Source organism: Zeus faber (genome assembly GCF_960531495.2).
Source record: "Zeus faber genome assembly, chromosome: 22".
Classification (NCBI taxonomy): Eukaryota; Metazoa; Chordata; class Actinopteri; order Zeiformes; family Zeidae; genus Zeus; species Zeus faber.
This window is the reverse complement of record NC_137209.1, coordinates 3,417,868-3,431,777: the sequence shown is the minus strand read 5'-3', so window position 1 is coordinate 3,431,777 and position 13,910 is coordinate 3,417,868. Positions and strand designations below refer to the sequence as shown.

The following is a 13,910-nucleotide window of genomic DNA, read 5'->3' as shown; positions in this document are numbered from 1 at the left end:
TGAAAAACTGAATTAGGTTCAGGAAAACTGGAACTACAACTGGTCCCGTGGCAGTAAATAAAGCACCCCCAGTTGCTGGGGTGCACTCCAAGCAGGGGTGCGTGTGTGCATGTGTGCGTGTGTGCATGCGTGCGTGGGTGTGTGTGTGTGTAAGATGTCCACCGGTGAGTGTACATGACCCGTACATGATCCCCATTGGTACTGGTGTAGAAGGTCGGTATTATGTTGTGGCGCCTCCAAGCAGCGCAAGGGGCCCCGAAGCCCCCCGAACTCCACAACCCCGGGCTGCAGGAGATCCCCGGGTACCCCGCCCTGCGTCCACGGAAGACCCCCGGGCCCCCAGAGAAGCCAGAGGGCCGTGGAGCATGACCAAGTCCCAGGGAGCACGAGGAGGCCCTGCACCCAAGGGGCGCACACATACAACCAACCAATGTGACAAATAAAAATCTTGAATCTTGAACCCCCGGGCGCAGGCACAAGACGCAGTCGCCGGCACAGAAATCGGGCCACGGGCGCAAGGCACAGACTGCAGGCCCAGATCACGGCCCCGTGGTGACAGACCGACACCCCGCCCGAGCCGCCCGCCCCATGGGCAGGCTGGCAAGACCCCCACGAACACCCACGCCCCGCACAAGGCCGGGGGTCCCGCCCCACCGCAGCCGACCAGGCGCCCCGCCCGGCGTGAGTGCCAAGTGACCATACACATAGCAGCAAGTGTCCAGGGCGGGGCACCTCGATGTTACACCCCCCCCGGCGATGCCGGCAGGCCACCAGGTATACAGGCCCTTTGCCACCCCCAGCACCCGGGGCCCCTTTCGCAGAGAAGCCCCGCCGCAGAAGCAAAAGTCCAACAGCCGCCCCCCACACCTCAACCCACACCCCCAACGACAAGCAGTCCCCCCAGGGGCACCAGAAGGCACCCGGCGGTGCTCTCCGCAGCCCCGCCAGGTCGCAGCACATCCCAAGCCACCAGGCGCAAGCCGTCAGGACTCCAGCCAGGCCGGGAGGCGGGGACCACTCGACCGCCCCCTGGCCAACCACGCCCCCACACCGACCTGCCAGCGACCGGCCACCCCGGAAAACCCCAGTGCTCAATGTGTGCTGTTGGTAACTGCAGTTAAAATTGCGGGGCTGGGGGTGCGAGTCCTTCAGGCAGGTCGAACCCAAATCCCTCGCACCCCTCCTGTCTCACAGACCCTGGTACGATGGAGTGTTGTTTGGAGTAGGATTGGTGTGCCAATGCGTGTGCGTTCGAAGCTAATGTGAGTGGGATTAAAATCTTGGGACGGACGAGAAGCATGCTTGGGCAGGAGCGTGACAGGCAAGATGGCAGCTGCCCGCCGCACCCCCACACACATAGCCTGCACCCCGCCATCCCGCAAGCCCTCGGTCTATTGTGTGGTGTATGTGCTGAGTATGAGTGTTGGCAATGGGAGAGATAGGCGAGTTGCGACCGGATTGATCCAGGGGCGCAGCAGGCCGGGGAGCAACCACGAAAAGGAAGAAGACTGACTCAGCAACGGACACAGACGATCTCATACCGGGTGCTGTAGAGGTGAGTGTCTTGGATGAGATTAACAGGAAGCTGGACATGCTTGGTCCACTTCTCCGAGACGTTACCAAGATCAAAGCTAGTCTTGATTTCCTGCACCGCACAGTCGGCGGGATGCAAAAAGACAACGCAGATCTAAAAACCTCCACGAAGCGTATCACAGCGGAGATGGAAGTTGTAAAAAAAATCTAATAAAATAATGAAAGAGACTATCGCAATGTAGCTTGAATGTTATTCTCCCTTGTAAGTCGCTTTGGATAAAAGCGTCTGCTAAATGACTAAATGTAAATGTAAATGTAAATCCTGGATATACAATCCTGCAGGAATGCGGGACAACCTCATCTTTTCTGGGATCCCAGAGAACAACACCGAGTCCCCAGATAATATGATGAAAGACTTTCTCCACACCACCCTGAAACTCCCAGATTTAAAATATCGCTTCACCTTCCTAATTCCCCCTCCATACTTCTCTCATCATCTCACCTCCCTAATTCCTCTCTCCTTACTTCTCCTATCACTCTCACTCTATACTGTCTTTCACTTTATGTATGTCTAATCCGGCAATGTTCTGTGTTTATCTTTGTCTACTTGTCATTTGTTTGTGTAGTTATGTATCCCTACAAACTTCCTACAATACTATGGCAGTGAAAAGGAATGTAAAGGAGAAAATCCCAGACTTATCTATGGGAAAGCATGGGAACGGTAGTATAGCTATTGCCTTGGATGCACTGTGCCATCACCCCCTAACTAACTTCAATGACACCCATGTCAAGATGAACCCCAGCTTCTGTCTACTGCAAGAAACCCACCTCACTGCATCTGAGCACCTCAAACTCAAAGCTAAATGGATTAATCAGATTTTTTCCGCATCATACAACTCAAAAAAAAGAGGCGTCTCTATATTGATCAATAAAAGTATCCCATATCAAAATGAAACCACAATATCAGACCCAGGAGGGCGTTTCATAATGATTAATGGGATTTTAGGTAACATCAAATTACCCATAGCTAATATTTATGGCCCCAATGAGGATGACCCAAATTTCTTTCACAATATATTTTCAAAACTCTTAGAATTCTCTGAATCAATTATCATATTGGAAGGAGACTTCAACACTGTACTGGATCTAAATTTAGACCGTTCTCAAGCCAGAAATATTCACAGATCCTGGCATTCGTCGGACACTATAAAACAATACATGAGTGATCTTGCTCTTGGGGATTGTTGGCGATCAAATAACCCACATTTTAGAGAATACACATATTATTCACCACCCCACCAAAGTTTCTAGCGAATCACTAATCCTGAAATCCACCCTATTGTAATTTCCGATCACGGGCCGATAAGTTTCAACATGATAAATGAAACAACCGGAATCTCCCTGGTTGTTTCATTCATCAGGTTTGTTTCGTTTTTCCCAGGGAGTACCTGCAGCTGGCGTAATAAATAAAATAATATATTTTTTTGTATTTCATTTTTTTGCTGGTGAAAGTTACAGGAGTGAATATGGTGTGTGATGTGAAATATAAACATGATCATCATTGTTGAGTTATCATCATTAACTGTCTTCCATCCTATGTTCAAGGCCTTCTGGAGCAACAAAACTTTTGAGTTGCTCTGCTTGTAACTTCAGCTTTGTGCACCGCACGCATCCCCCATATTAAATAAATGGGGGAGGATTCACACATAAAAAATGTATTTATGACTCCCCTAATTTCTAATTTCTTGTTGAAATGTTATCCCTGTAAATTTTTGGAAGGTTCTTTCTGTTTTATCCTGCTATTGTAACGCACACTGAAAGGCCAAACAAAACAAAACTAAAAAGACTATTCGACTTGAAAAATCCGAGTTGACTAATTATTTCTAGGCTTCAGTACTTGTGATATCTAAAGATAGCGTTCAATTGAATACATACACACACACAATACACAGACTTAAAGAAAGAAGCGTGAAGTAAGCAGTTGGGAGTTAGATTAATTAATGCCCATACAGTTGAGGTTGTTTGTACATGTTTTTAAATAGCATAAATTGACTTTAAATTCCAATTAAAAAAAAGAGCACAATATTTAATTTTTTCATATTGTCACAGCCCTCGTTATGGCCTTGTTAAATATCAAATTTTTGATTTCTCCTCGCCATGAACATGGAACTTACGTTGAAATCTTGTCTTCACTACTGATATTTGGTAGTGGTAGTGGTACTCTACGAACATTAATGACTGTCAATCTGCTTTACAAATTCCTGTAATTATAAACTATAGACACAAATCACGTAACTTCCCTGTAACATACAGGAATCTAAACAATTTATTACCAGTTTGGACTTCAACTTTCAGTCCCCCACAAAGCCATGAACCCAGAACAATAAAAATGGCTTTATTAAATGTCAGATCGTAACAAATACATCATTTTTAGTTAATGTTCTGAGAAGTGCCCATAACCTGGATTTCACTTTACTGACTGAGACTGGCTGGACAGAAATGGCAAAGTCTCACTCATTGAGACAACACCTCCTAATTTCAAATTCATCCAAACCACTAGAACTGATAAGAGAGATGGTGGAATAGCTGCTGTCTTCTCTGATAGTTACAGCTGCAAGGAAATCCCCCTTCGGGAATTCACGTGTTTTGAACACATTGCTTTGTCCATAAACTGCAGTGCTCTGTTTTTATAAATCATCACAGCCCATTGGCCACCAAAATCTAAATGTGTCTTTCTTGATGAATTCTCTGAAATAGTATCCAAGGTCTCCACTGATTATGATTGTGTAATAATCTCAGGTGATTTTAATATTCGTGTTGACAATCAAACAGGCCCAGATGCTCAACACTTCATTGGCCTGTTGGAGGCATTTGACCTCACTCAGCATGTTTTTCTGGACCCATCCACAATAAGGGGCATCCTCTGGACTTATCAAAATATCAAAAGGACTTGATATCACTGTACGCTGTGTCATGGATGTTGCTATTTCAGATCACTATTGCATATTTTTTGACGTGTCTGCTTTCCTGTACAACAGAGGGGGACAATTAAAAAAACACATCATTAACGATAAAACCATTGAAACCTTTAAGAGAATTGTAAATGAGTTATCGCTGTTCATGGCATCATCAACTGAGGATCCTGCGAACAACTTCAACTCAAAAATACAAAATATCATTGATAACATTGCACCTGTTAAAACTCAAAACAGAAAAACAAAAAGCTCCGTGGAGAAATTGAGCAGTTGTTAGGCAGCTTAAGAGAGAGTGTCGCCAAGCAGAACCAAAATGGAGAAAAACAAAACTTTAGGTTCACCATGAAATTTACAAGGATAGACTCAATCAATACGACATAGAAATTAAACAGGCCAGACAGTCCTTCTTCTCAAAAAACATTCATGAAAATATCAACAATGGTAAAGTCCTCTTTTCCACTGTTGATCAATCTGGTTTTCAAACTCACCATAGAACACAGACACAGCACTAAAGTTGTGAATGATCTGCATATAAATACTGTTTCTAAAAAACGATCTGTTCTTCTGCTCCTGGATCTCAGAGCTGCCTTTGACATTGTTGACCATCATATTTTATTGGAGAGATTAAAAAAATGGGTTGGCCTACCTGGCCGGTTCTAAACTGGTTCAGAACCTACCTACAGGACATGCAGTTATTTGTGTCCATTGGAGATTTTGTCTTGAACATAGTGGATATTATTATGTGGAGTGTCCCAAGGTTCGATTTTTGGACCATTATTGTTTAATCTCTATATGCTTCCACTTGCACATATTATAAAGAAACACAAAATAAATTACCATAATTATGCAGATGATTCACAACTGTACATATCCCTATCTCCTGATGACCTACTCCCCTAAAACTACCTCACTCAGTGTATTAATGATATTAATGTATGGATGTCACAGAACTTTTTACAACTGAACAAAGATAAAACAGAAATACTCATCTTTGGTGCAAAAGCTCAGGGACAGAAAATTGCAGCTCATCTCAGATCACTGTCTCTGGAGAGCAAGAATGAAGCCAGAAATCTTTGTGTAATCATAGACGGTGATCCAAATTTTAAGAGCTATATCAATCACATGACAAAATCAGCCTTCTACCATCTAAAAAACATTTCAAAATTAAGAGTCTTCCTGTCAAAAGCAGACTCCAATTAATCTACGCATTCATAACAAGTAGATTAGACTACTGTAATGGCCTATTCACCCGCCTCCCAAAATCAGCTGTGCCTCGGCTACAGTTAATCCAAAATGCGACTGCACACGTTCTCACTGGGACAAAAAAGTTTGAACACATCACACCTTTTCTTAGATCTCTACATTGGCTCCCTGTTAAAACTAGGATTGATTATAAGGTTCTGCTACCTGTACATAAAGCTATAAATGGCCTTGCACCTCAGTATATAAAATAAATGCTCATTATACACAAACCAGCAAGAACTCTCAGGTCCACAGGCAGTGGTCTTTTTACCATCCCTCGTACTAACTCTAGAGCAGGGGAGGCTGCCTTCTGTATCTATGCCCCAAGTAGAAAGAACATCCTACCTGAGGACCTGAAAGAGGCCCCCACACTGACCACTTTTAAAACCAGGTTAAAAACCTTGCTGTTCATTACAGTCTCTGACAAAATTCTGTGTGTGTGTGTGTGTGTGTGTGTGTGTGTGTGTGTGTGTGTGTGTGTGTGTGTGTGTGTGTGTCCGTGTGTCTGTGATTTGTTTATTCTGCACTGACTGTTCTTATGATTGCACAGACATGTTATACTGTATATTTTCTTTGATTGTATTTCTCTGTAAAGCACATTGTGATATGAAATGCACTTTATAAATAAAGTGTGACTTGACTTGACTTTTAATTAAAGCGCCACCATTTGACCGATCTGGATCATTTTAGTTTGTGAACCATTTGCAAGAGAATATCTGTGCATGTGCCAAATTTCATGTTGCTATCATTTACCATCTCACGGGTAATTGCGCAAGCATTTCTGTAGAACTAAACATTCTAGGAAACAAACATTTCTGGGAATTTTACAAGAAGCCCCAGGAGCTTGAATCCCCAATTATGAACCAACATTAAATGTCGTACAAAGTATGTGAACCTCTTGTATTATCCATTTACTTAAGTGAAGTGTCATGTGTTGCAAACAATGGGATGACAATAAGGTGTAAGCTTGGCTGGCACTACCTTACTTAAAAAAAGTAAAGATGGGTCTTTACTACAAAAGTGTGGTCATTTATCATTAATAGAAATATTAAATGTATACCAGAGCACACCATGCCTCAAAGGAGGACCTGAGGACCTTAGAAAAAGAGTCATCGTTGCTCAACAGGCTGGAAAAGGTTATAGAATAATTTCTAAAGAGTTTGGGCTCCACCAGTCCGCTGTCAGGCAGATAGTGTAGAAGTTGAGAAAATACAACACAATTGTTGCCCTCCCTTGGAGTGGTGGTCAAACAAAAAATCACAAAAAGCAAGGCGTAGAAGATTCCAGGTCACAAAGAACCCCAGGCTAAAGTCTTGAGATCTGCAGGCCTTTCTTGCATGGGCTAATGTCACTGTTCATGGGTCCACCATCAAGCAAACATGGAACAAGGGCAAGGAGGTAGCCACTGCTCTCCAAAAGAACATTGCTGCCTGTCTTAAGTTTGCTAAAGATCACTTGGCTGAACCAGAAGGTTATTGGAAGAATTTTCTCTGGACAGATGTGGTTCAAGCAGCAACGCGACCTTAAACACACAAGTCGGTCTACCAAAGAACGGTTAAAGGAGAAGAAATTCAGTGTTTCAGAAATAGCCAGCCAAAGTCCAAACCCTTATCCAACAGAACTGGGAACTGAGGAACTGAGGAGCTCATCACTAACGTCACTGAGATGAAGCAACTTTGCAAGGAGCAATGGGCCGACGTTTCTTCAAGCCCATATATTAAATTCTAAAAAAGGTTGGAAAATGATACACCACCACTGTACCAGCCCAGTCTAGCCTGCCCTGCCCGCAAGAAAACTTCCGATCTTCATGTGGTACCTGCAGCTGGTACTCCAGGAGAGGGACCTCCTCTCCGTTCTTGGGTCCGAACTGACGCCTCACAGCAGAGAACCGCAAAGCCACAGTAAGGGCCAGCTGCAGGTTGATGCAGGACATCCTGGAGATGCTTAGCCTGCCTCCAGATAGGGCGCCAAGGGACTCCCCGAACCGCTTTCTGGGATCCTAAAGAAAAGAGGATGGAGAGGAATAATTGATAGATTAAAAGAAAGAAAGAAAGAAAGAAAGAAAGAAAGAAACACAAACTTTGATAAATGTGTTTTGCTTTCCTTTGTAAAAATGGTGAATCATTTTGTTCTTAAGTGGTACATAGATACTACGATGTTACTGGAATCCCCCCCTCGCCAAGAACACTGCTGTCTTAGTTATTTACATCTCTGGGAGAAATGTGGAATTTTCCATCTCTGACTGTGGCAAAGAGTCATTTGCTGACAAGCCTCTCTCTCTCTTCAGCCTCCTGGAAAACGGGGCAAATAAACTGTCAAAACTAATATTGTAACATTAGAGTAATAACTCTCACAGCAGCACCAGGCCACACAACCCACATTTTTCATAGCCATTTCTGCATTTAGCACTGATGTTGTAGCTTGAATAGGTGAACCGACCATTTCTAAGACAAACAAAATGTTTGCTCCCTCATGTGGCTTGAAGGTGTAAACACATTGTGTTGGTAATTTCAACAAGCCAACCAACAACCCCCAACTTTCACGAAAATTAAAGTTCAAGCAATCATTTTGGCGATTTGGGGACATTCTAAAAAAGCTTAATGAGGTTAAAAAAAACACCTTTAACACTGATCAAAATGATCTTATTACCACTTATTGTCAAGAAAATTACAATAAATTATTTTATTATCAAATTTTGATTTTATTAGGCTGCATATGTCAAAATAGGCAGCTTAATGTCGCTTAATGAGCTACTACTGGACAGAAGAAAAAAAAAAAACATTTCAAAGTTGTACCAGAAACTTCAGGTCATATGATTTAGATATGAACCAAAGTAGACGGGTATAAGAGACATTTTTTAATTGATATATGAATGAAACTACATTAAGCCACATTAAGATGCATTTTTCTAGACCATCTTTAAGATTTTTAGTATCCACCCATGCCCCCCTATTACCTCAATCCATTTTTATTTTAGGTAATTTAGTCAGATTTTTCATACCCTGTAATCTTCACCATAAGCCCCTTTCCCACTTGCACTGAAAGCCATAAATCTCCCGGCAATGTTCCATATTGGCATCATGTTGGACATTTTTCCCCACTCTTGAGCTAGTATCATTTCTGGTCAAACAAATGTTATTTGTTTTCGGAAGCCAAAAAACAAACAAACAAAAAAAAAAAAAACATTCGGAAATATGGCGAGTCTGATCCAACTCACCATTTTTTAACTGAAACACTTCCAGTCTCTACGGAAGCAGGTCTTTATATTCTTAAATGTTATTATTTTTCTTCTTAAAAATGACACTACACGTGTGTTGTGGTTTAATTAGTAACCTGTTATGATTAAATCTAGTCACCCCACATAAAAAACCATCAATATGTTATTTACATTTAGCAGATGCTTTTATCCAAAGTGACTTGCAATTATTCAAACACCAACGATGCAGCCATCAGGAGCAATTAGGGGTTAAGTGTCTTGCTCAAGGACACTACAGCATCCTAGCAGGAGCCTGGGATCGAACCAGCAACCTTTAGATTACTAGACGACCAACTTTATAAGTTCCATGTGGGAAATCTCATAAACCTTCAACTTTATAACTTAAAGAAAAAATTACATGGATTTTCTTCATCTTACCACCACTGAGAGTACATGTGCTGCCCAACAACTGGTACAAATTTCAGTTGTCTTTTGTTTTTTAATGGTTTTTTTTTAATGGATGTCAGCTGATTCGCAGATGTACAAATATTAGAGATGGGTATTGTTTAAAAATGATGATACAAGTATCAATGCCAGTATCATTAAGGTTTTAGTTGATTTATGTGGAGGAACAGGGCACAGTGATGAGGGCCATGGAGAGCCATGTTCACATAGTTAAAAATATATTTATGACTCCCCTTTTTTAAATTCCTCATTGAAATGTTATCCCTATGCATTTTTTTAAGCTTCTGTTTTATCCTGTTACTGTAATGCACACTGAATGACCGGATGAAAACAAAAAAACGACTGATCAACTTGAAGAATCACAGTCGACTAACGGGTTTCTGAATGATGATTCAAATCGTTGACTTTCAGGGGGCAGCCCTGTTATCCTTTAAAAGACTGTTGTAGCTGCTGCTGCCGTGAGCCCGTCAGACACGTTACATAAAATCGAAAAACGCTTGCCGTGATTGGCTGCGAGCAAAACTATACAAATAGCCATTTTTTTCTAGATCTTGGGACAAAAGGTAAGGACAATGCAGGTATTGTTTAACTGGAGAAGTCAAAATCAAAAATAAGATAGACGAAAAATCAATGCAAAGAAGAATACGCTACTTTTTCTTTAGCAGATAGAACGCGGACGATACATTAGCAACTGGTAATTATTTTCAAATCCTCGCCCCTTCATCATGGAACCCACACGAAGAAGTTCGTATGATGCAAGTTTTAAGTTGAAGGCCATCGACATCAGTGTGAATCGGGCATTTAAAGCTGCACTCCGGGTTGAGTGGGAGGCTTGGATGACAAGTGGTGAGAAGTCATTCACAAAAACTGGCCGCATGCGAAAAGCAAAGTTGCTGCCGTGTTAAAAGGCACTGTTCGGAAAGAATCTGTTCAGGTACATACATGTACATTTACAGTTCAAAATCGTTCTGTACATGCAGTAAATATCTAATTTTTCAACATAGATATCTGCGGCTTATAGCCCGGTGCGGCTTGTATATCTCTTTTTTTTTAAATAGAGCGGATGCGGCTTATATACAGCTGCGCTTTATAGTCCGGAAAATACGGTAATCTGGAAAAAATAAAAATAAAAAAAAGAAAAGAAAAAAGCTCCGTTAAGATGGAGACATGCCCAAACTGAGTTTACAAATCTGCTAGAGTTGAAACAGCATCGAACGTGTCGACAAACCTTGATAGGCGTTACGTAGACTCCCTCCGGCGTGACATCACCTGTTTGATTTAGCAAGTTTTCCCTAGGGATCCTTACATTGGTAAACATTGCAAACCTGTCAACGAGAGAGCACAAACACTCAGAACCAACCAGGTCAAACTAACACGGATGCAGAAGGAGCTGAAGACATTTAACAAGGAAGCTGTAAGATGTAGGTGGACTCCCTTGTTGTTTCCTGGATTACAGACTATCTGACCAATACACACACACCACACATCAAATTTGTCAGGGGTGTCTAGCAGACTTGGTGGTGCGCAGCACTGACACCCCCCCGGGGACTGTCCTGGCTCTGTTCTATCTTCAGAGCCTTCCTGTCTATGTATCTATGGTAAACAATATTGATAATAATCTATAATGAAATCAGACAGGCGAGTTCAGATAGTTTGTTTGATTTAGATTTGTTCTTTGTAAGTAAATGTCTAGCGCAAAGAATTCCAATAGCATTTTTACAACCATCATTTTTCTCATAATTTCTCTGTCTCTTGCCAAAAAAAAACAACACACAAATTGTTCCTTATCAAAAAATTCCTTAAGCACTTACCCATTATCCAGCCCGTTCTGTCCCAGCTTCTTGCCCATATCACCCACCATGACGCCAGGCAGGGAGAGCAAGGTTTTGGGATCTCTGAGCTGAATGTAAATTGTAGAAAACATACATCTTGCTTTACTGTTCAGCCAACAGTTGGATAATTAGTCATTTGCGGTTTTGCCACTGTCCAAGTCGTTCACTTTAAAGAGCAGCAGTTTTTTGGGCAAGACAATCAGTAGAAGGAATTGCATTGCTGCCGTCAACAGTTAGTTAACAGAAAATACAAGCACCTGGACAATGAACGAGTGGAGGCCGTGGCACACCCCGTCCGGAGTGTACAGCTGGGCGAACACGATGGTGTGTGTGGCGGTCTTTCCCATGTTGCCCACCCAGAACTTGGCGGCCTCAAAGTCGGGGGAGTTGATCACAAACTCCTATTGGGTGGACGATATTGCAATTTGACAAAGTGGATTGTTGTTTTTTTTAACCTGTGCTGTCAGCATGCTGGGCATGCACAGAGTATTTGTACGCCATTGCATCTAAACCAGAGTTAGTCTGCAAGTAGAGTTCAACTTCTCAACCTGCAATGCAACTCTTTATTAATTCTTAAATCATCAACAACTGCTGCAAATGCTCTGTCCTGTGGACGACCTATGGGATGACAAGAGAACAGCTTTTTTGACACCAATCCCCTTCTTTGAAGAACCATCTTACCACCATCTATAAACAACTAATCGCTACTACTCCAAGAGGGGAGAATCGCCACGGGTGGGACAAATAAACATAAAACCAAACAACTACATGGAAAACCGTAAACATAGAAACATCAGACGGCAAAACATTGTATCGACAAAGAGTTCATTAAGTCCAGGAAAATAGGAACATCAATTCAGCATGTGGCCTCTTCCTGTGGTGTCTATGGCAGTAAATGAGGAAGAGGAGAGGGATGTTATCAGGAGGGTGTTCGGGGGTGTGTTCAAAGCAGGTGCTGGTTGTGTGTTTGCGCCTGTGATGAGTCCACCTGTGTATGTGTGAGTGTGTGTATGTGCCACCATAGTTGGTCTTGATGTGCAACCTCACAGCTAGATGCCACTAAATTCTACGCACTGCACCTTTAAATTACTGCACTCACCGTTCCTGTGAGCAGTGTGAACAACGACTTCAATAAATGGGCCTCCTATGGCAAAATTTCCACATCCTGATGCCATGGTGGCATTTTCTCCAAGCCAAGGAAGATGAAGATGCAGCAATGAATGCACACTGTGTTCATGATGTGCTAATGTTTGCAAAGGTCATTGGTTACACAGCTTATTTTAATGCAATAAATGTGGCTTATTCAGCCATCCTCTCCTTGTGATCACTTTGTTCTAAGTCTTGAATATACCAAGGGAACAAAAGTTTTAATGCAAACATTATTGCAGTCCACCTGCTGCGCAGCGCTAGGGGAAACACTGAGGTCCCGTATTATACTCCTTTTCAACCAGTTAATATAGTGTGGTGTTGGGGGTGGTCTGGCTGAGCAGCCACACCTGACCTGGATGTAGGTGATTGGCTCAGATGGCTGCATACCTGTTGCTTGTTAGACCAAATAACGAGTAACACGTAACACTGCCATCCTCACACACACTCAGGATGGGAGCCCTGTCATGACATGTTCGATCTGCTCCCGGCTAATTCCACCTAGCCTCCTCTCTACAATAAACTGGTGTCTTCAACCCATCGTGTTTTGTGTCTCTGTGCCAGAGGGCCCTGAAAATGCCACTCGGGTGGCGTGTGGTAGGAGAAACTGACACATACAGTGGGGCAAAAAACTATTTAGTCAGCCACCAATTGTGCAAGTTCTCCCACTTAAAAAGATGAGAGAGGCCTGTAATTTTCATCATAGGTATACCTCAACTATGAGAGGCAAAATGAGGAAAAAAAATCCAGAAAATTACATTGTCTGATTTTTAAAGAATTTATTTGCAAATTATGATGGAAAATAAGTATTTGGTTAATAACAAAAGTTCATCTCAATACTTTGTTATATACCCTTTGTTTGCAATGACAGAGGTCAAACGTTTTCTGTAAGTCTTCACAAGGTTTTCACACACTGTTGCTGGTATTTTGGCCCATTCCATCATGCAGATCTCCTCTAGAGCAGTGATGTTTTGGGGCTGTCGCTGGGCAACACGGACTTTCAACTCCCTCCAAAGATTTTCTATGGGGTTGAGATCTGGAGACTGGCTAGGCCACTCCAGGACCTTGAAATGCTTCTTACGAAGCCGCTCCTTCGTTGCCCGGGCGGTGTGTTTGGGATCATTGTCATGCTGAAAGACCCAGCCACGTTTCATCTTCAATGCCCTTGCTAATGGAAGGAGGTTTTCACTCAAAATCTCACGATACATGGCCCCATTCATTCTTTCCTTTACACGGATCAGTCGTCCTGGTCCCTTTGCAGAAAAACAGCCCCAAAGCATGATGTTTCCACCCCCATGCTTCACAGTAGGTATGGTGTTCTTTGGATGCAACTCAGCTTTCTTTCTCCTCCAAACACGACAAGTTGAGTTTTTACCAAAAAGTTATATTTTGGTTTCATCTGACCATATGACATTCTCCCAATCCTCTTCTGGATCATCCAAATGCTCTCTAGCAAACTTCAGACGGGCCTGGACATGTACTGGCTTAAGCAGGGGGACACGTCTGGCACTGCAGGATTTG

General features: G+C 42.6%; 1 protein-coding gene across 1 annotated transcript in view; it reads right to left on the bottom strand.

The window, feature by feature from the left end:
• The window catches only part of LOC307247056 (peroxisomal acyl-coenzyme A oxidase 3-like), a 60,130-nt gene that overhangs the window by 32,673 nt on the left and 13,547 nt on the right, over positions 1 to 13,910 (bottom strand). Inside the window, exons 6-9 of the mRNA XM_080023123.1 lie at positions 11,501 to 11,644; positions 11,223 to 11,311; positions 10,640 to 10,736; positions 7,567 to 7,749 (exon numbers count right to left, since the gene is read on the bottom strand). Of these exons, the coding sequence (XP_079879249.1) occupies positions 7,567 to 7,749; positions 10,640 to 10,736; positions 11,223 to 11,311; positions 11,501 to 11,644 (513 nt within the window). The remainder of the gene's footprint in view (positions 1 to 7,566; positions 7,750 to 10,639; positions 10,737 to 11,222; positions 11,312 to 11,500; positions 11,645 to 13,910) is intronic.